This window comes from Lissotriton helveticus, chromosome 3_1, assembly GCF_964261635.1.
Source record: "Lissotriton helveticus chromosome 3_1, aLisHel1.1, whole genome shotgun sequence".
Lineage (NCBI taxonomy): Eukaryota > Metazoa > Chordata > Amphibia > Caudata > Salamandridae > Lissotriton > Lissotriton helveticus.
In genome coordinates, this window is record NC_136061.1 from 345472464 (window position 1) to 345494360 (window position 21897).

At 48.8% G+C, this 21897-nt stretch overlaps 1 protein-coding gene across 5 annotated transcripts in view; it reads right to left on the minus strand.

Moving 5' to 3' along the window:
* ABR (ABR activator of RhoGEF and GTPase) overlaps positions 1-21897 on the minus strand; it is a 1246002-nt gene that overhangs the window by 15871 nt on the left and 1208234 nt on the right. For all 5 annotated transcript variants that reach the window (XM_078679999.1, XM_078680002.1, XM_078680000.1 and 2 more), the window contains 2 exons: positions 20241-20346; positions 17948-18095 (listed from right to left, as the gene is read on the minus strand). In XM_078679999.1, the coding sequence (XP_078536125.1) occupies positions 17948-18095; positions 20241-20346 (254 nt within the window). The remainder of the gene's footprint in view (positions 1-17947; positions 18096-20240; positions 20347-21897) is intronic.

The window sequence follows — 21897 nt, forward strand, 5'->3', positions numbered from 1 at the left end:
AATAAGGAAGTATAGGGAGTATACTCCTGTCCCTTGCTGGTGGAAAGGGACTGGCTCTATGGCCCCCTTTTCCAGCATGCATTTCACCTCTTGTTGGAGCAGGGTGATGTGTTCTTTGGACATAGGACGGTGTCTGGGTGGTATGTTTGGTGGTGTAGAAGTGAGTTCCAGGCAATAAACATACTGGATAATTTCTCTCACCCACCTGTCCGTGGTAATTGCGTGCCAGACAGGTAGGAACTGTTGGAGTCTGCCTCCGACCAGTGTTAGGTGGTCTGGAGGTAGCGTGATGAAGTCACTGTTTTGTGGTAGTGGAGGCTCTGGTGTTATTGCCTCTACGTCCTCTCCCCTTATTATTGTTGCCCCTATAACCTCCACTGTTTGAGTTTTTGGTGAAGGAACCTTGTGTGTTGCTTTTGTATGAAGATGACGTTTGCGAGGTATTGCCTCGTGTAGTTGCCCTGTATGAGGAGCGTCAAAAGGAGCCTCTATGTTGCTGAAACTGTAATGCCCCCATTGACTTTGCGGTTTCTGTGTCCTTTTTCATTTTGTCTAAAATAGGGCAGACAGCAGGCCCAAATAGAAAGTCCTGATTGACTGGCTGGTTAAGAATGGTGGACTGCACCTCGTTCTTAAAGCTGGAAATACGCAGCCATGCATGTCGGCGTAGTAACAGGCTAGTGTTAATCGACCTGGCTGCGGTGTCTGCTGCGTCAAGCGCACATTTGATGGAGGCGTTTGTAATGAATTTTCCCTCCTGTGTGAGGTCATCAGCTTGTGCTTTAAAAGGCTCAGGTAGGTGTTGCATTAAGCTTTCGAGCTGGTCATAGTGTGCCCTGTCGTAACGAGCCAGTAGGGCTGGTGTATTGGCAATCCTCCATGAATTGTAGGCTTGTGCTGCTACCCTTTTACCTGAGACCTCTAGTATCTTTGATTCCTTATCGGGGGAAGGTGCTTCCCCCGTTGTTTGTGAGTTGGCCCTTTTACGTGCATTAGCCACTACCAGTGAGTCTAATGGTAACTGCCCTCTGATATAGGTAGGGTCTCTAGGGGCTGCTCTATACTTCTTCTCAATCCTGGGATTGATTACTTGTGCCCTGGCTGTATCTTTAAATATGTCAGGTGCGTGTTTTAGCACTCCCTTTAACATATGAAGTGTTCTGACACTCTTTTCTGAAGTAGGGAAGGTGTCAAATAAGAAGTCTTCTTCGACAGGGTCATTATGCATGTCTACATTGTGGTACTGCGCTGCCCTGTCTATTAGTTGGTTGAAGACAATGGTGTCATCAGTAGGTGACAGCTTAGTTGGATAAGAGGGTACATCAGGGATGGGTGTTGTAAGGGTCTGTTGGCTCCTCCCATGGTTGAGAATCTTGTGGAACATCATAGTCAGGCTGTGGTTTTCCCCTGTGTTCCCCTCATTGTCCCCGTGGTGAGAAGGAGAGTAAGGAGCAAAAGGTGTAGTAGGCATAATAGGATAGAAAGGGATGAAGGGTCTAGAGGGAGAAGTCCCAAAGTCCTTCTTCTTCAATGGAATAGGGGAATGAGAGCCAGTGTCCAGTGGCCGCTTCTTCCTGTGCAGGATTGTGACTTTACCAGTCTCTGGATTAATATATATTTTTGCTTGGTCGTCTGATGGATCTGGATGGAAGAGTTCTTCCTCTACAGTCCTTGGTTGTGTGTTTGACTTATTTGGGTCGATAACACCTTCTGCTTCAACGACTTTTCGTGTCTTATTGCTTTTCTTTGGCTCGGGCCCTTTTTTCGGGTCGACAAGTGATTTTGGGTCGACCGAATCTTTCGGCTCAACACGTTTCTTGTGCTCGACAGGTTTTTTTTGATTGACTGTCCTTTGCCGAGTCGATGGTGTTTTTTGGATCGCTCGGTGTCTTCGGAGCACTTGTTTTTGGGATGATAGCCTTCTCCGGCCGGGTTACTGGCTTCGGTACGGCACCCTTTTTGTCGGCGACCTTTGCCGGGTCGACGGTTTTTGGTACAGCGGGCTTGTTCGGGTCGGCGACCTTTTTTGGTTCGGCGCCCTTCGGCTGTGTGTCCTTGTTCGGTTCAACGACCCTTTTGGGGTCGATGCCTTTTGCCTGAGCGGCCATTTTTTGGGTCGACAGTCTTCTTTGGCTCGACGCTTTTGGGCTGTACGGCCTTGTTCGGGTCGACGACCTTCTTGGGCTCTGGAACCTTCTTAGGGATGACGGTACTTGGCCCTGGGGTCTCTGAAGGCTTAGGTTTTGGTTTAGATTTCGGAGCCGAGCCGGATGGCGGGGCTGGCGAAACTTTGTTCGGATCTTGGCTAAGGCTTTTTGGCGATGCCTCGACCGGAGCCTTCGGTAACGGAGTAAGTGGTGTTGGGGGCAGTGTACTCACGATTTGCCCCGGTGGGATCTCGTCATCGCAGTCCGAGTAGTTCTCGACGGTGACGATCTCTAGGTCTGAATCTGGAGCTTCCGGTAGTTCTTGGTCATCATCGAAGATGTTGTCCGGTTCCGGTGCCTGTCACTGCATTTCTTGCCTAGCGGCCCGTCTAATCCGTATGGTTTTCTTTGACCGGAACTGGGCGCAGGCTGGGCAGGTTTCTTCCTTATGGTCTGGGGAAAGGCACTTGTTGCATACTGAGTGTTTGTCAGTATGTGGGAACTTGGAGTGGCATTGTGGGCACCTTTTGAACGGGCTTATTTCCATCAAAAGCAGTCTCACGCGGCGTCGAAAAGGCCCAACGGCCAGCGTCAACGAGTACAGAGGTACCGAGCGAGAACAATACCGTCGAAGTCGAAGGCATTTTGGCCTTTAGAAAAGTTTTGTTTCGATTCCGAAGTTGGAGTATAGGAGTAACATCCGAACCCAATGGCGGAAAAAAACAATCTGAGGATGGAGAAGATGCCCATGCGCACTGTAGTCCCGGGGAGGAGTCACCTATCTCGTGATACTTCGAAGACTCTTCCAAGACAACAAAGTGCAATCATCCGGACCCAACACTAGGTGGCGATCTATGCACAGATATGAATTCAGCAGCCCACATGCCTCAAACTCATTTTTAGCATTTTTAAGGCATTATTCGGTGCCATGTAATTAACGGTTAGTCCTGTAATTGCATTAATACAAGGTGCCCAGGCACAGTGTAGAGGCAAATGAACCAGGCAGACGTCTCCAATGAGTGCTGGCAGAAGTGTATTCCAGCAAAGAGTCGAGGCAGCCCAAGGCCAGACACCAAAATCCACCTGAGTCCACATTAGAAATCAACAACAATGTAGAATGACAGATTCAGTCATTCTAAAAGTGAACACCAGCGTTACCATGACACTAGTCATGGACACTGCTACATACAACACACAGCTTCAACAGAGCCGTCCGAGTCCTTGTAACTAAGAGTCTGAGGCTACTTCCCAGTGGTTGTGTTTGTGAGTCATGAGCACCATAACCACACTGCGATGGCTAACCTGCCCTCTCGAAGTCATGACACACCGCCATAACAGATGCCTATAACTTACCACTCAGATTCAAAACACACATGTAGATCCCTTTTTTACAACACTTGAGCCCCCGACCGACTCTGGTGCTGCAGGGGATTTGCTAACTTGTTACACTTATTTCTGCACTAACACCAGGATTTGAAATAAACAAAAGTCTAGGATTTTTTAGTGAAATAATGGTCTCTTAGAAAACAATTCATCATTTAGCACTGGCTTAACGCTCTCCGTATAATTACAGACACCAGTGAGTGCTGGAGCGCGAGCCCCAGCAGAGCTCCATGAGGGGCTTGTGACCGGGAACCCAAGCCCTGGACTCTTCTTGGGGACAGAGGCGACAGCGGCGAGGGCTTCTTTTTATCAGTTCAGAGTTCAGTTGCCTCTGCTGCGTCTAAGCCCGAACACACAATGGGTGGGTGCTGTAGATGAGGCAATAACCTAACGTATATTTCTAACACGCACGTTTAACCGAAGGCATCTTGGCGCCGAATAGCAGAGGATTATTGTTACCCCACTCAATGGTAGTCATTTTATCGACGTCAGATGGATGAAAGGCTGAGTGGACCCGCTGGGATTTGAACCTGTAACCACGTGGTCGAACACAGGCTCCTGCAGTGGATGCATTTGTCCACTGAGCCACCAGACCCGGCTGCTAAAATGGAGGACTCTCGTCGTGATGGTAACGTTTTTTGCAAGCCACACTGTCTTATAGAAAAGTAAATGTTGAACTCCTAGCACTAAAGGTGGGCCAGTCACTGAACGCTTGAGTCAGGCGCCTGGCTCTGGCTCAGCTTGAGGTACTCTGGCAATCTCGAGCCCAAACGAGCCAAGCTTACATGGAAGAGATGTGGACTAGTGGCTACAGCTGCTGACCATGTATTCTCTGAACCTCTGCTGACCATGTATTCTCTGAACCGGGTGCGAATCCAGACCTCGGTTTAGCTGAAAACAAAACGTGTAACGCAGTCTGGGCTTGTTATGGGAGTACTTTAATGTCAATCTGCAGTGTCCTTTCTTTGTAAAGCTGCCTAAAATAAAATATTGATCCTGCCTGTCGCCACTTATGCACAAAGCATTAACCTTTGATTATCATCTAGTGGCTGAATTACACAGTGTGACAATGGAAAATCTAATTTAAATCCCAGCTTCCCTGCTTAATCAAATTGTGTGATCTTAGGCAAATACTTTATTTCACAGAGCTCCTGTTAGTTCATCAAATATGACAGCATCTTCATGACGAGAGTTCAGGATTGTTCTGCACAAAAAATCACCCTTTGGGTTTAATAGCCTACAATGTTGCATCATCTAGAATAAGAATCTAGGTCATATTTAAGGTGTACATGACAAATTACCTGCCTTAGTTCACTAGCAGCAATGTCATTAGGGCGAAGGCAGGAAGGTTTCTTAGTTCATGCTTAAACTTTTATTACTTTTTAAATAATCTGGTGTTCTAAGGTAAAACGTTTTGCGTCTTAAAGAAATGCACTTTCTTGAATTCTGAAGACACTTATCCTACCTAATCTAACGCGAAGTTTCTTCCAAAATTTACATGCCAAGTAGTTTCAGGGCTCGGCTCGTGCATGGGCTTTTAGAGCCAGAGCTGACCCTTGGCTCGGCTCTCCTTGTTAAGTTGTTGGCTCGTCTACCTTTACTTAGCACTATCAGCTGTACATGAAATGCCATGTTCGCTCATTTACCACTGACTACTTACACTTTGGTCTTATTTAGGAATAAAGAACAAAATTACAATCTAATAACAAAATTACAATCTGAAAGTTGATTTTCAAAACTTTTACTAAATTGCTGGCTTTTCAGGTACCACAATGCTGGATTCTGGGACTTGTAGTCTTTTCTTAACACTTTAAATAAGGCCTGCTAATCCCAGTATGAAAAGTGTTGCTGGATAAAGAGCCAGGACTGCCTCAAGGAGTCACACATGGCATAAGATAACTTTCACGCTATGTTTTTGATTTTTGGGCGCCTATTTCCAAACTGAGTGGTGGGCAAAGCACAAACTACGACAACCCTCTCGCACCAAATTACTGTCCTTTGCGAGTTTTGTGGACATGAGAATAACCATGCAACGGCTTCCTGTGACCTACAAACTCCAAGGGTTCTCCCCATGTTTGTATGTAATGTGAAATAGATTTAGAAGACTTGGAACTTCTGAAGTGGCTTCAGGTGCATGCTGGGAAAGAACCCTAGGACTCCGGGGAACAACTAAAATGTCAAGCAGTGGACAAAACGCAACCGAGATTAAGAATTGGTTTAATGTCTACAGCACGACTCTTACATTTTTCAGGAAAAATTGACCTCAAGTCTGAATTGAAAGAATAATGTGTTGTGACTGGTCAGGGAAAATGACCACCATGGTCGTTAGTCTCCACTGCGAGTATTTGGGTGCATCAAGAGCGCTCATCTGTCTGGAGAGCAAACTGTACAGCGAGCACCTGTTGTTTCTGTATTAAAGTTTTAAAGATGTCAGAATATCGGCTCTCCGCATTAGGGATCAGCATTTTCCCATCGATATTAATGGGTTGTAGGGAGGACATCCGTGCTTTGACTCCACTAAAAACAGAGAAGAAAGCACAAACCTAACAATTTCAGGCAGGGCACAAGTCCAAAAAAAAGAAATGGGGGACTGACCAAGTTAGGCAGTATGCAAGTGACATCATGACACGCGCCATCAAAGCACATGACGTCACGGCAGGCCCGGTTCTAGCGGATGGGCCGGGTGGGCCAGGCCCACCCAAACATGAGCCTGGCCCACCCAAACGGGAGCCTTGGCCCTCGCAGTGAGGGCTTGAAGGCAGGCGCGCAAGAGCATTGAGCTGAAAGGGCTGTCTGTGTGTGTGTGTATGTGTGTGCGCGCCCGGGCGGAGACAGCTTCCCGGCGCACACACACACACAGACAGTTTTACAGATTATCGCAGCCGCACCCTAGTACTTCACAGGTCTTTAAGACCATTTACATGTTAACGAGGCTTTGTTTATTTTTTTCACCCCTTCTTCTCCACTGGGGAAAGTTGGAACGGTCACCGTGGCCTCCTGTTTTGCTGTGTAGGTATTTCTTTTTCGATGCAGTGCAGGAGAAAAGAAGTTTGTTTATTCCTATTCACCTTTCCTGACCCCTGCAGCTGCTTATCGCATTGGGCTGTAACACAAAGCTTGTTTTATGGAGTAGGTAAGAGAATGTGTTACTATTTGTTTTTCTTTTTTAAATCTGCACAGGCCCAGCAGGACACATACTTCTTGTTTGCTTCATTTGAAAAGTTTTTATCATTATCATGGCTGATGCAGGACAACAAGACAATACAAAATGCCTAAATAACGCTGGTGATTAATGATCCTGCTGGAGAGCAATCATTTGTCTGTTAGTAGTTTTTAAATGCAGTTGAACTGTATTTTATGTGGCAGCTCAGTGGGTTACTGCCTTTGTCACAGAGATCCTTGTGTTACTTGCAGTTCAGAAGTTACAATCATAACATAGGACAGTGACCAATGAACTGTCACCAAAGAGCTGCATACAAACATGAATGGTATAGTTAGAACTTTGCTTTGTTTTGTAATATAGTTAGAACTTCCTCAGTCTTTCTTTATTCTAATGTTGCTAAAATGAGTATTTTGGGGCAGATATACATTTTAATCAGTAAAGCTGACCCCCATGGAATTCTCTTTAAATCCTAAGGTTGTGTTTCCACAGACCAAACCCTCTTAAAATATACTGCCCACCAGTATGGGTATGGATGACATGTGATTCATGCACCTTGAAATCCTCCTTGGCTTATGTGACATTCCCTGTAAACTGATTTACATACTTGTATGATTCATTGTCTCTGTATAATGTGTGTGTGGTGTAAAGTACTGACACACACTACACTGATATGAGTAGTGCTATACAACAAAGGAAATGCATATGAGAGAGGGGTTACATAAAGATGAGGGGCACTGGTGGAAGGGTGGCAGTGAGGGAATCCGAGGAGGAGGTCAATAGGGGGAGGGGCTATTGAGCGATGAGGGGCACTGTTGGAGGGTGCTAGTGAGGGAATCAGAGGAAGAGGTCATGGGGTGGAGGGAGAAGCTAGGGAGAGATAAGGGGCACTGGTAAAGGTGCTCGTGAGGGAGTCTGAGGAGGTGGTCATGGGCGGAGGGGCTACACAGAGATGACGGGCACTGGTGGAGGGTGGCAGTGAGGGAGTCCGAGGAGGAGGTCAATAGGGGGCGGGGCTATGGAGCGATGAGGGGCACTGTTGGAGGGTGGTAGTGAGGAGTCTGAGGAGAAGGTCATGAGGGGAGGGGCTACGGAGTGATGAAGGGCACTTGTGGATTGAGGCAGTGAGGGAATCCGAGGATCAGGTCATGGGGTGGAGGGGGGAGCTAGAGAGAAATAAGGGGCACTGGGGGAGGGTGGAAGTAAAGGTATTTATGGAGAAAGAGGTTATTGATGTGGCGCCCAAACAGACTTTCGCATCAGAGCTAAAGCTGGCCCTGTCATGGCATTTCTGTTTTTGTTTATTTAATTAGCAGTCGGGTCATAAGGGCTACTGTGGAACATACTTTAAAAATGTATGCTAATTATATTTACTGCTATATTCAATGTTTTAAGTTTGAAGGTGATTTTACTAATATTTTTACCGGGAAAAATGAAAGTGGAGCCCGATGGTGCCTGATATGGGGCTGGGGCCCAAGGTCAGCTGTGCGATAAGGTGCACTGGAGAGGAGTAGTGGATAATCAAGCCTGTAAGGGAGTGAGTGCATTGCAGAGTCCGGGGTCAGGTGGAGGTAGTAATGAAGAGGGATTCTCCCTGAAGGCTCGCACAGAGGGAGCCCGAGAAGTGTCACTTGCCTGATACTTCCACCTCAGAAACCTACTCTTCCCATCAAAGGAACATTACATGGAAAAAACACTTTTTGAGAGTGATAATATTTAGGAAGAGACTTCGAAAAGAGTGCGTTTTACTGGGCCATGTAAGACTAATTAGAGATAAAGGAGGGCCCTGAAGCAGGCCTGCCTAGAAATGTATGCGACAAATCGAGCTTGCAGTGGCCCACCCAAATGTACCCTTGGCCCACCCAAATAAAAATTCCTGGAGCCGGGCCTGCGTCACGGCGCGTGATATTCTATGTGGCCTCACAGAAAGTAACCTCACTGGAATGGACATCACAAGAAGGGACATCATATACTAAGTTCTCACACATATGTTTATCAGGTGCATCTTGAGTACATTTTAACAAATGAGATTTGGAGTCTAGGTTATGACAAAAATGTGGCGCAATCCTGAAACAAAATCTGGGCCTCACCAAATAAATTTTTTTAAGACACTGCCACAAAGAAATTGGCAACAAGAAATAGTATGGTAGTAAAAGTTCTGCCTAATTGGTTGAAAATTCTGCATTTTTAAATATTTTATGGGGTTAGGGCCTCTGCTGCTGAGGTGCCCAGTAAATCTCAGGGAATAATAATAATGATAAGATAACTTTGGAGCTTAACGCATTTGTTGGCGAGCTCTGAGTTTTGTGCAGTCCCAAATTTGAATCAAAGTAGAATAGAAGATTAAGTTGTCTCCCGCAAAAAATAATCACCCACTGTTCTTGGGGGGGGCAATTGGGGATTGTTGAACCTCTATTTTGTTTCTACCTTGTTCGGGTTTGTTATTCATGATATCGCAACACACATGGGGTGCATCTTATACAATGTTGTGAGCATATATGTACCACTTAATTATGCAATAGTGATCTGATATGTGTATAACATGTGCCAACTGAAAATGCAATAAAATATATATTTTTGAAAGTTGTCTTCTACAAAGCATATCATGTTACATGCAGATCACAGACTTATATTTTATGTAAGTGGATTACTACTTTGAACATAGAGATCCTTTTGTTACTTGCAGTTAAGAAATGGTAATCCTTCTAGTAGACCACAGTGAACTATGAAGGGTATTTGACCCCTACAACTTGTAACCCCGACTGTCTCATGTAACACATCTTGTACATTGATTTTACATGATTTATTTGGATGGATAATGTGTATGTTATGTAAAGTGCTCTAACACTGTGCATTGGGATGAGTAGCACTATGAAAGAAATAACATTGTGCTATTTAAATTATTTGTCTAAATACTGGGACAGACCAACCCATCTGACATTCTTACAGTACATGCACTTATAGACAACAAAGTAAAAAGAATGCAACTCTTAAGTACCTGTGAAGAGATAACAAGCTGTGTGCTTTTGTTTCCTCGCTTGTGCATTTGCGAAGTTCCAGGCCGCCTCCAGCCCAATACTCGATCAAAAGGAGGCCTGATGGCCCCCTTAACTTCTGTATTTATCTGTGCCCAGCTGGAGGTGAAAAAATGCCCCGTCGCTGCCTGCATGTTGCTGCTGGGAATGGAAAGCAGACGACAGGCGCTGCTGAACGTGTCCCGGTGTCTCACAATTGCACTGGAACAAGTTCAACATATTTCTGTGGGGCCCAACTTCTTAGCAGGGTGGACTGCGTCCACCCTGTGAAAATGGGGGTGGATGCCGTGTAACCGCATGTACCTTTGACTCTTGCCCTGAGTTCATGGCTGAATTACTTATTCCTTAAAATATAATAAGTATTCCCCCTATTTAGCACTTTTTCCCATAGCACTTTACATATAACATTCTAGTACGCAACTGGTATTACTTAATCTAGTCTTGTACTCATTTCAATGAGCTTGGAAGGATGAAAGGCAAACTAGATCATGTCTGTGTCTGAACGAGTGAGTGCTGAACCCAGCTTCAATAGGAGATGAGTGGAAAGTGTTAATGCTAAAATCTAGGAAATAAAGACATGAACAAAATAGATAAGCTATAAAATACTGGATCTATAAAACAGAATACTACCACGATAGGCGACTAGATCGGTTTAATTGAAAATGGGGTTGTGATTTTCACTTCGACTGGCATTGCTGTGCACCACTTATGTTAATTGCCACAACCCCGTTTTATGGTCGTTGATTTTATACCATGCTTTTATAACCAAACATATAGTCTTTACCACTGAACTGCCGTCTATCTATTAATATATTTAGCCATCAAAAATACACTGCAGCTCTTCTATTAAACTCAGAAAGCCCCTTTTCCTGAAATCCCTAGGAAAAACCTTTTTGGTTTCAACCCCTTTTAAAGAACTTAATCTCCAAAACATTCAGCCACCAGAGGGCGCCAGAGACAAGGCCGTGAAGGGTTATCTCCTCTCACTCTCTCTCATATTAAGGAACGATCCAAGGTTTCATCAGGTAAATCCATAAGCAAAGCTGTAAAGCTTGAAAGGCTTTTGATTACACTGTTCGCTTTTGCTGTATATGCGACAAAGATTTATTCTTGAGCAAACCAAGAGTTTGTAGGTGGAGCTCAAAGTGATAATGACATACAATAACTGCATGTGCAACGAAGACCCACAAACATACTCAAAGTCAGATATTTGTAAGTTACTAGCATAGCATTTTTTTATCTTTTGTTGCTTTTATGCTTTAAAAAAAAAAATGGCGAAGGACAACAATACGAGCAAAGATAAGTGTCCTGGTGCACCTAAGGCTCATAAAAGGGAACTAAATACTGCATGGTGGTTGCACCACCAAGGTAATGCCTTGACGTTCCAGCCATGTCAAAAGGCGCAGAGCCTCTTGACTTGACATAGGGTCCACGACCCCACCCCGCCCGGTTTATTGCAGTACCACATGACGGTGGTATTGTCCGTGAATACCTGCACTACACTCCCCCGGACAGAGGGAAGGAATGCCTTCAGTGCAAGCAAGATCGCCCACAGCTCGAGCGCCGGAGACCAGAGGCCTCTGATCTCCGCCTCTCCCATGTGGCCTCCCCATCCCAGGAGTGACGCATACATCACCACTGTGTGCTCTGGTTGGGGAAGGGAGAGGGATCTGCCGCTGACCCAATCGCGATTCGTGAGCCACCACTGCAACTGTCGTGCAGCACCCTCCGAGATCTGGACGTGATCGGACAGCTTGCCCTGATGCTGTGCACCATGGAACTTCAGGTCCTACTGCAGAGCCCGCATATGCAATCTGGCATGCGTCACCAGCAGGTTGCAGGAGGCCATTAGGCCCAGAAGCCGGAGGGTCATCCTGACTGAAACCCGGGATAGAGGCTGAAAGAGCGGAATCATAGACTGAATATCCCGGACTCGCTGCTCCGGAAGATAAACCCGAAACAGCGTCGAATCCAGAACTGCTCCGATGAAAGGGAGCTTCTGAGAGGAACTCAGGTGCGACTTCGGCACATTGATGGAGAACCCCAGCAAGTGCAGAAGGTCAGCCGTAGTCTGGAGGTGGGAGACGACTGCCTGGGGAGAGCCCGCCTTCAACAGCCAGTCGTCGAGGTAGGGGAAGACTGACACCCCTGACCTGCGCAGATGAGCTGCGACCACCGCCATCCCTTTCGTGAACACACGAGGGGCGCTGGTAAGGCCAAAAGAGAGCACAGCCAACTAAAAATGCTCCTGGCCGACCATGAACCTCAGGTTACGCCGGTAGGACGGGGATATGAAAATAGGCGTCCTGCAAGTTCAGCGCCACCATCCAGTCTCCAGGGTCCAGCGCAGTCAGGAACTGAGCAAGAGTCAGCATCTTGAACTTCTCATTCCAGAGGAAGCGATTGACGTCCCTGAGGTCCAAGATGGGGCGCAGGCCCCCCTTGTCCTTCTTGGGGACCAAAAAGTAGTGGGAATAACAACCACTCCCTACTTTCTGATCGGGAACGTACTCGATGGCCCCCTTGGCCAGGAGGGCCGTGACTTCCTGATGGAGAAGAGCCAAATGATCCCCCGACATGCAGTGGTACCAAGGTGGCATGGCTGGTGGGGAGGACAGAAAGGGGAGCAAGAAAACCTTGGCAGCATCCACTTGGCCAATGTGATGTTGCGCCAGTGGAGGAGGTGGTGACGAACCCTGCCTCCTACCGGCGTGGAGGTGGACTGACCCGCCCGCTGGTTACCAGACTTGCCCCTGCGGAAGCCGTGTCCGCTGCCACGATGAGGCAGGTTCTGCGCAGGCTTTGCGGAGGAGCGCATCTGGGCGCCTTTACCCTGGCCACGAAAGGAACTAAACCCAGGCGTGGCAGGGATCTTTGTCGAAAGACCCAAAGACTTAGCCTTGGCCCGTGAGTCTTTAAAGCGTTCCAGGGCGCTGTCGCCTTGTCGCCAAAGAGGCGAGAGCCATCAAAGGGCATGTCCATGAGCGAGCTCTGGACATCAAACGAGAACCCGGTACACCTCAACCAGGCATGGTGCCGCAACGCCACAGTCGTGGAAATCGCCCTGCCCAAGGAATCGGCCGTGTCCAGACCAGACATGATGGCAAACTTCGCTGCATCCTTGCCCTCCGCAATCGCTTGGGAAAGGACAGCCTGGACTTCGTCAGAACACTGAGGCAGGATCTCTGCTACCGTATGCCACACAGCGTGGGAGTAACGGCCCAATAAGCAGGCGGTATTAACCGACCGCAACCACAAGCTGTCCGAGGAGAACAACCTCTTGCCACACTGGTCCAGCTTCTTAGAGTCCTTATCCGGCGGAGCCGCAGGGAAGGCACTCTGTGACGTTGAGGCCTGAATGACCAGGCTCTCAGGCGTGGGATGAGTAGTCAAGAAGGCAGGGTCACCAGGCGCCGGGCGATGATGCCTAGCGACGTTCTTATACAGTGCCCCCGAGGCTGGCCGCAACCAAGCGCCCAAAAGGACTTCGGTAAGAGCTTCATTGAAAGGGAGCAGCGGTTCCGACAACGTAGATGCCGTCTGGAACACCTCCGTAAGGAGGTTGGTCTTCAGGGCCACCGTAGGGAGGTCGAGATGGAGAGCCTCCGCAGCTCAACGCAGCACCATAGTGTAGGAAGCGCCCTTCTCCATAGTAGGCAGAGGGGAGGCAAACCTCGGGTCAGAAGACACATCAAGTTCACCCGCATCTTGAAGGTCATCCACCCAATCCTGCTTGGAGTCACACAGCCGCACAAGGGGGTCCTCGGAGCTGTCCCGGTCCTCATCCGGCTCGGAGCGGGGGCCAGTGGCGCCGGGAGCGGCGCTGGCCGGGGCCGAACTGGAGCCGCATCCCAATGTAGATCCCAGGTCGGAACGATATGGTCCGAGAACCGGGGTAGGGGTGGGATAAACGGCACCCAGTGCGGCGCCTGTGGCGGAGCCTGGGCGGCCCTGGGGCCGGAGCCAAGGGCAGCGCCGGAGCCAGCGGTGCTGCACCTTGTGGTGCTGTGGCCAGAGCCGAGGGTGCTGGATCCAGTGGCTCTGGGGCCAGCGCCAGAGGCGGTGCCGCCGGGCCAACAGGATCTGGACACGGGACCCCTCAGGCCCGCAGGCACGCTGGCGGGAGCCAGAGGCCTAAACAGGCATGCAAGAAACCCTTGCATCTGCTTGGGAGTTGCCGTCGGACCCGGGTATAGTGGGTAGGCCGCGGGACTCACAGGCTCTGAGGAGCGACGGAGGGACGTCGGAGAGCGAATACGCTTCTTCGACTTCTTATGGCGTCGCTTACCGGAATCTGAAGGTGAAGACTTAGAGCCCGAGGAGCAATGGCTCCAGTCCCGCGAGCGGTCCCGCGAACGGCCCCTAGACCCTCACGCTGGTGAGAGGAGTGCCGGAACTCCAGCAACTTCCAGCGCCTCTCCCGCTAGGCCTTCGGAGCCATGGCACGGCAGTCCCGGGAGACATGGTCGGTCTCCAGGCAGTAGAGGCAGACATCACAGGGTCCGCCACCGACATATTACGGCGGCAGGACGTCGGAGAGCGAATACGCTTCTTCGACTTCTTATGGCGTTGCTTACCGGAATCTGAAGGTGAAGACTTAGAGCCCGAGGATCAATGGCTCCAGTCCCGCGAGCCGTCCCGCGAACGGCCCCTAGACCCTCGCGGTGGTAAGAGGAGTGCCGGAACTCCAGCAACTTCCAGCGCCGCTCCCGCTAGGCCTTCGGAGTCATGGCACGGCAGTCCCGGGAGACATGGTCGGTCTCCAGTCAGTAGAGGCAGACATCACAGGGTCCACCACCGACATATTACGGCGGCACAACCCACAAGACTTAAACCCGGGCATCCCTACGTGCACCAGGAGACAAAAGAAGACAAAGTCTAAAAAAAAGTGGTCAAAAAATGACGAGGTACGTGCTCAATCCGAATCTGCGTGGAAAAAGAAAGAACTGACATCAGTGCACATGGGTGGCGCCTAAGTAGTCTCTGTGACATCATCTCAGTGCTCACATCGCCAGTGACGGAGGCGGAGCTGCACGACGCCACCAACTGGCGCACAGGGGTACTGCTAAGCAGAAAACTTTACGGATCCAGTCTGATGCCTGGGGAATATTCTAAGGTAAGGAATCTATCACTAACGTGTCTCTTTCAGATATTCGGTTCAGCCACACCACCCAGCCGCCCTGGACAGACCACCACTGCGTCAATTTCACCTTCAACGCCTCCAGCGCACCCAAGCCTGTCCCGTGACCACCACAAAGAAACTGGAGCAAGGTCACAGAGGAACTCCTCACCACCACCCTCCGCCAATACCCCCCCTGCGCCACGACCGACACAAACTCCGCAGCCACAGAACTCCACTGCTGGATCACCCACTGCGCCGACATACTCGCACCCCTCCGGCACCACGCCAAGCAACGCCCGCTGAAGGCCGCCTGGTTCACAGCGGAACTACAGGAAGCCAGAAGCTTGTGCAGACACCTAGAGAAGCACTTGCGAAACCAGAAAAATGCTGAAGCACGGAACATCCACAGGAGCGCCCTGAAGGAATACCACCAGGGCATCAGGGACACCACATGGACTTTCATGAAGGACAAAATCCAGGCCAACACGACCAACACAAAGGAACTGTTCAGCATCATACAGCAACTCACTAAGCCAGCCAGCGAAGTCGTGGACGTTACACCCTCCCTGCAACTCTGCGACAAATTCAGCACATACTTCCACCTCAAGATCAAGGACCTCTACGACAACTTCAGCAAACCAACGCAGGACATCACCCACCCCCCCACAGCGGCTGACCTGGAAACCCGCTACCATCGAACACATCACCGCGACCATGCATAAAACCCACTCAGGAGCCCCCACGGACCCGTGCCCACTGCACATATTCCACAGGGCCGCCGCCATCGCACCCCAACTGGAACAGACCGTCAACGCCTCCTTCACGTCCGGAATCTTCCCAGACGACTGGAAGCGGGCGGAGGTTAAACCCCTCTGCAAGAAGCCCACAGCCAACCCGACGGACCTAAAAAACTATCGGCCCATCTCCCTCCTCCCTTTCACAGCCAAAGTCACAAAGAGACTTGTGAACACTCAGCTGACCACCTTCATCGAAGAGAACTCCACCTGGACGCCTCTCAGTCCGGATTCTGCAGCAACCACAGCACCAAGACCGCTCTCCTCGCCGCCACAGACGACATCGGCCTGCTACTAGACCAGGGACACACCGTGGTCCTCATCCTTCTTGACCTCTCAGTGGCCTTCGACACCGTCTCCCATCGCACCCTTGCAGCCAGACTCCATGACGCTGGGATACAAGGAGCCGCCCTTGACTGGATCCGATCTTTTCTCTCCACAGAACCCAGAGAATCAGACTCCTGCCCTTCCTCTCTGAACCCACCAGCTGCGGAGTGCCCCAGGGCTCATCACTTAACATCCACATAGCCCCCCTCGCCATCATCGTCAGACAGCATGGGCTCAGCATCATATCTACGCAGACAACACCCCTCTCACTCACGAAGAACATCCCCGAAACCAGACTCTGCTTCCAGGAAGGCATGAAGAACGTGGCAACCTGGATGAACGACAACTGCCTCAAGCTCAACTCAGAAAAGACCAAGGTCCTCGTACCATGCAACTCCGCCTGGGACAACTTCTGGTGGCCCGCCGCCCTAGGGAACCCACCCACCCCTACAGACCACGCACGAAACCTCAGCATCATCCTCGACTCCTCCCTCGCCATGAACTGCCAGGTCAACACCGTCGCTTCCACTAGCTTCACCTGCCTGCGCATCCTCCGCAAGACCTTCAAATGGATCCCCCCTGACTGCAGAAAGACCGTCACCCACGCGCTCATAACCAGCAGACTGGACTATGGCAACGTCCTATATGCCGGAATCAACAGATCTCTCCTACACTGACTCCAGAGCATTCAAAATGCTGCCGCCAGACTCGTCCTCGAGACCCCACGCCACAAACACATGACCCAACACCTTTGAGACCTCCACTGGCTCCCTGTCCAGAAGAGGGTCACCTTCAACCTCCTCACCCACGCCTTCAAAGCCCTCAACAACATCAGACCCAAATACCTCAACGAGAGACTATCTTTCCACGTACCCAAGAGGAACCTCCGCTTCGCCGACCTCTCCCTGGTAGAGGACCCCCGCATCCACAGAATCAGAACAGGAGGGAGAGCTTTCTCCTACATCACAACCAGGACCTGGAACGAGCTCTCCATCAACATCAGACGCTCGCAAACCCTGCACACCTTCAGGTAGGACATCAAGACCTGGCTCTTTAACTGATCCGGAGCCCCGCTCCCCGCCACCCCCCAGCGTCTTGAGACCCTCACGGGTGAGTAGCACGCTTTATAAGCCCCTGATTGATTAATTGATTGAATGAACAATAAAAGCTCCCCTTTCAATAAAAAGCCCATGACTAAGATCATAGTTCAATAAATAAGACCTTACTTTCAATAAACTTCCCCTTAGGAAAGATGCAGCCTGCATTCTAGTGTCCAAGTTCTGATGTTTACACGTTCAAACCTGTGTTTTCCAACTTTTGGGCAAGGAGATCTTCAGCGTTGGAATACGCGCCGGTTATAACCTTCTTTGTTGAAGTCGGTCCGGAGTGCTTCGATCCTCATCCGAACCCGATGGCGGAAAAAAACAATCTAAGGATGGAGCCGATGCCCATGCGCACTGACACCGAGAGGAGGAGTCATCTATGACGAAAAAGACTTCTCCAGAAGAAAAACAAAGTGCAATCATCCGAGCCCAACACCAGATGGCGATCTATTCATAAATGTACCATCTGCAGCCCATATGCCTCGAACAGTAGTTTCAGTGGCCTTAAAAACCCCAAAACACTTCACGAAATCCTAGAGACATCACTGCTTAGTTTGAACCTCTTCTGGAGAGATTCTTCTTTGAGTAGTTACCAGCAGAGGGTACTAGAGACCATTGTATGTGAAATAACAGCAATTAAAACCAGGACAGGCAAGATAGTCAGGAAAAGAAACTCCACAGATCCTTGCGTGTGTAACGAAAAGGACTGGCGTTTAATGAACTAAGCATTAGATGCACCAACTCACAGAGTGGCACCTCGTGTCATACAATCACTCACAAGGTACAATTATTTTCACAGTTGGCAGGTGAAAGTATCTTCCAGGTGAAGATATGTGCGCAGTTACTGCCCTTTACCCCTTCCCAAAATGGCCTTACCTGTGCCATGACGTCGTGTGACCAGATGTCTGACGCAAGGCTCATGGACGTTTTGGTCTCTGCTTCAGATGGCCTCAGTAATGTTGGGCCAAAGACTGTGGCCAAATTGTGGAGTGACATTTTGTTGATTGGTTCCTTTTCTGCGACCCTGCAGAAATGAAATTGGAACAACAAATGAAACATTGAAAGAGGGAGAAGGAAAAACATGGCGACTCAGAGTGGGATGTGATGAGCGAAGGAAAATAGAGGGAAGAAAGGATTTGGGGTGTAAACTTAGAAAAATATTGTGTGTAAGAAAGAGGGATGCTGCAAAGGGACAAGGGAAAAAGAGAGCTCAGTGTGAGGTAAAACCAGCAAAGAGAGCAAAGGGACCACCAAGCCAAAAGATCTGTGACTGGTTGTGCCTTTTCTAGTTGGAGGACGTGCAGTGCGACATCCCTTCTCCTGAACCAAAACTATAGACTTCGCCTTTGAAGATAGGACTGCAACACAGAGCACATTTTTTAAAGCATGGTACCATGAGGTAAGTCTGTTAACTCAGAGAAGTTTCCTTCGAGCATGAGAATAGGAGCGAAAACAGGTATTTAGTCATAGTGAGCATTATGGAAACCACCCTGCACTGCCAAGGAAACATTTTAAGGGGAGTGCCAGTTTCATTTTGATGTCTCTGAAAAATCTATTTCGTAATTGATTAAAAAAAATATACAAAAACAGAGGAGAACTCAATAAAAAGGACAGAAATTTAGAAAAAACTCGGAAGTCCTTTTGGATCCTCTGAGGTCTATCAGTGAACACCACAATGAACAACATATCCTGGAGCCATCAGATGACATTTCTGAAGCAGAGCAGCTGTGGTCTTTTTTAGCTGTTTCTGATGGTGAAGAATTCCTTAGTTTGGGCATCGTCTTTGGATTGCCGGTCCTTACTGGAGGCGTAGGCACTTTGCGTCATCTTAAGAAGAGGAAGGGGGGGTCGTGCATAACCACTCTTGATCGAGATATCCTTCGAGACCCCACTATCCACTGATAGCTCCTGGAGTCCAGCCAGCACATTCATCCTTTCGCCCTGGACAGCTCTAGGCTTTGTTCTTGCAGTGCCTGCAGCCAGTAGGGCCATAGGCAGCAGTGTCGAAGCAGTACAAGAAGGGCAGTCAGTTCAGCATAAAAAGGTTGGAAAAGATCTCCACAACAATTATACTGTCAGGGAAAACCCCCAATGAATATTCAGAGGTGCTCGCTCTGCGGAGTGGAAACAAAACGTAAGAAAGACAGCAGTCTTGGAGTGGCACATTGTGGTAAACACCTAACACTGGCAATGAGGATGAAAAAGGCAGAGCCCAATTTTATTTTAAGGCCATTGAAACACATTTATTAATTCACTTCAAAAAATGGTCCTGGGGTTTTTCCAGGCAATGTGGAAGAGATTTAAAGCATACACGCCTGAGGAGGAACTCCTGGATGAAATGCTGTTTAGAGCAGTGATACACAAAAAAATTACTTTGGAAGGAATGAGCTATTAAAGGATTTAAAGCGCACCAAAGAAAGACCAGCCCTTAGGCTTTCAATCATAACTCTCTGCCATACACTCTTTGAGCTGGCACTTTCACGGCCCAGATATACTGCCCATGCTACCGTCAGCACCAATGGCATTAGTGGGGTCACCGAGAAAAGCGAGCACTGGTTGGAGGATGGATGCTCTTCAAGTTGGCTGATGTTGTCCAGTGAATCACCATCCAATGAAAGGTGATGGATTTTCCCTATGAGACCAAGCCCTCAGTCACTAAATTCACAGGGCCCCCCTCAGTAGCCTGGGCCCTTGTTCTCTCTCATGCCAGTGCATGACTGTCATCAGGTCACACGGTCAAGTCACCACAGATACCAAGTGCAGCACTCATCACTAAGCCGTGGAATCAGAGGCGGACACGACCTGCACTGAGCTGCATGGAGCAAAGACTGGACACACAACCCTTAGAGCTTTACGTATTGAGAGGCACTGCCAGTGAGCTGGAGTTCCTGGTAATCAGCCGATCCCAGAGTCACAGGGTAGCCATCATGACCAGTCGCGTGTGGGAAAGACAAACTCTATCGATCAGCTCTATCTGGGACTCCACTAGCAAAAGGCTTGCTGATGCGATCAGACACACCAACCTGGGGTACAGCACACACTTAAAGAATGACAACATGGATGACCAGTGCACTCCAAGGTCAGCGTAACACAAGCCTGAAGAGGAAGACTCACGAAGGATGATGGGATACAGTGAGCTGCACTCAGTCACATCAGCACTCACGTTTACCTTTTTAAGTGCTCCAAGAGGAAGAGGAAGGTGATGAGGTTGGGGTCAGGCAGGGAGCGGAGAAGGTGCATCATACAGTTTTCTCTGGCAGCAGGATCAGAAAGTGCTAAAGAGAAAAGCATAGTGTGTTGTAAGACATGATATCACTTAACAGGGAGCACAGAAGACACCGGCTAAATCAACATGAGGCTGAAGAATGTATGACGTTACAACGAATTCCGTTGCAATGCATGCCTTTACCACGCATTCGTTACAACGGAATTCGTTTACCACGCATAACCTTTACCTCGACTACTTGTGTGGTGACGTCATACGTCGTTAAGAGGAAACGGAATTTTTTTTCCGATTTCTCTTAAACGACGCTGATTATGTGCAGATCCCGACGTGACTTCTGGTGAGTTTTTTTATTTGGGGGGGGGGGGGAGACCCCCCCAAGCCACCCCCCGTTTTACTTTTTACCTTTACCACATATGCCTTTACTACAAACCTCGTAGTAAAGGTATGCGTGGTAAAGGCTTTAGTGGTAACCACGCATGCGTTGTACTGCATGCGTGGTTAAAGATTTCGTGGAAACGGCTTCGTTGTAAAAGCTGTTTCCAGAGGCTGAAGATACAGAGCACGTGAGCACGTGTGCACTGCTGGACACAGAGAAGCCTGACGGAGAATGCAATGACACACACTGGCCTGTAAACACCCATAGGATAGCGGAAATAGCGTGTGTACATCGACACACCGCTCTAAAGAGAGAAGAAATGCATGAGTTCCTGGCAGAGAACACACATCTGTTATTGTAATGTACGCAGTGTGTAGGGTTTCTATTTTGACAGCAGGTTTTAGTAGGTCCTTTATTTATTTTATTTATTTTATTCAAAGTTTTATATAGCGCGAACAAGATCCTTACAGATATCAGAGCGCTTCACAAAGACAGGGTAGGGGCAGTAGGAATGCTCGGAAGCCTGATTGATGAGAGTTGAGGAGGTCAAATTGGTCAATGTGTTTTGTTAGTTGGAGTTGGACACATTTCTCCAGCAGTTTGGCCAGGGTGGGGATATTGGTGATGGGCCGGTAATTGTTTAGGTCAGACGGATCTGCTGTAGGTTTCTTGAGTATAGGTGTGACTTGCCCCACCTTGAGGGAGTCTGGAATGAGGCCTTGTTGCAGGGAGCGGTTGACAATTTTGGTCCAGAGAGGGAGGAGCAAGGGGATGAAGTCTTTTACAGCATTAGCAGGTAGAGGGTCTGTGAGGTGATTAGAGGGCTTCAAGGTGCGGAGCAGTTTGTGTATTGTTTCTTCCGAGTATGTATCGAAGTACAGCCAAGATGCCTTGTTTTTAGGTTGAGTGTTAGCCATTCTGGTGTGGTTGGGGAATCGGCTTACATCCATAATGAGGTCATTTCTTATGTTGTCTGTCTTTAGCTTAAAGAAAGCAGAGAAGGCTTCACAGTGTGGGGTGTCGCTTGTTGTGCTGTTTGATTGTAAGGGTTTTGTCTTTGTTTGGGTCTTGATTAGTTCGAACTGTTTTCTTGGCCTGTTTTTTGCTTGGTCCAACTGGCGGCTGAAGAAGTCCATCTTTGTGCGCTTTATTTTCCTGAAGTAGGCATTTCTCTTGTTTTTAAGCCTTTTGAGGTGCAGTGCTGAAGGGTCCGATCTCCAGGTG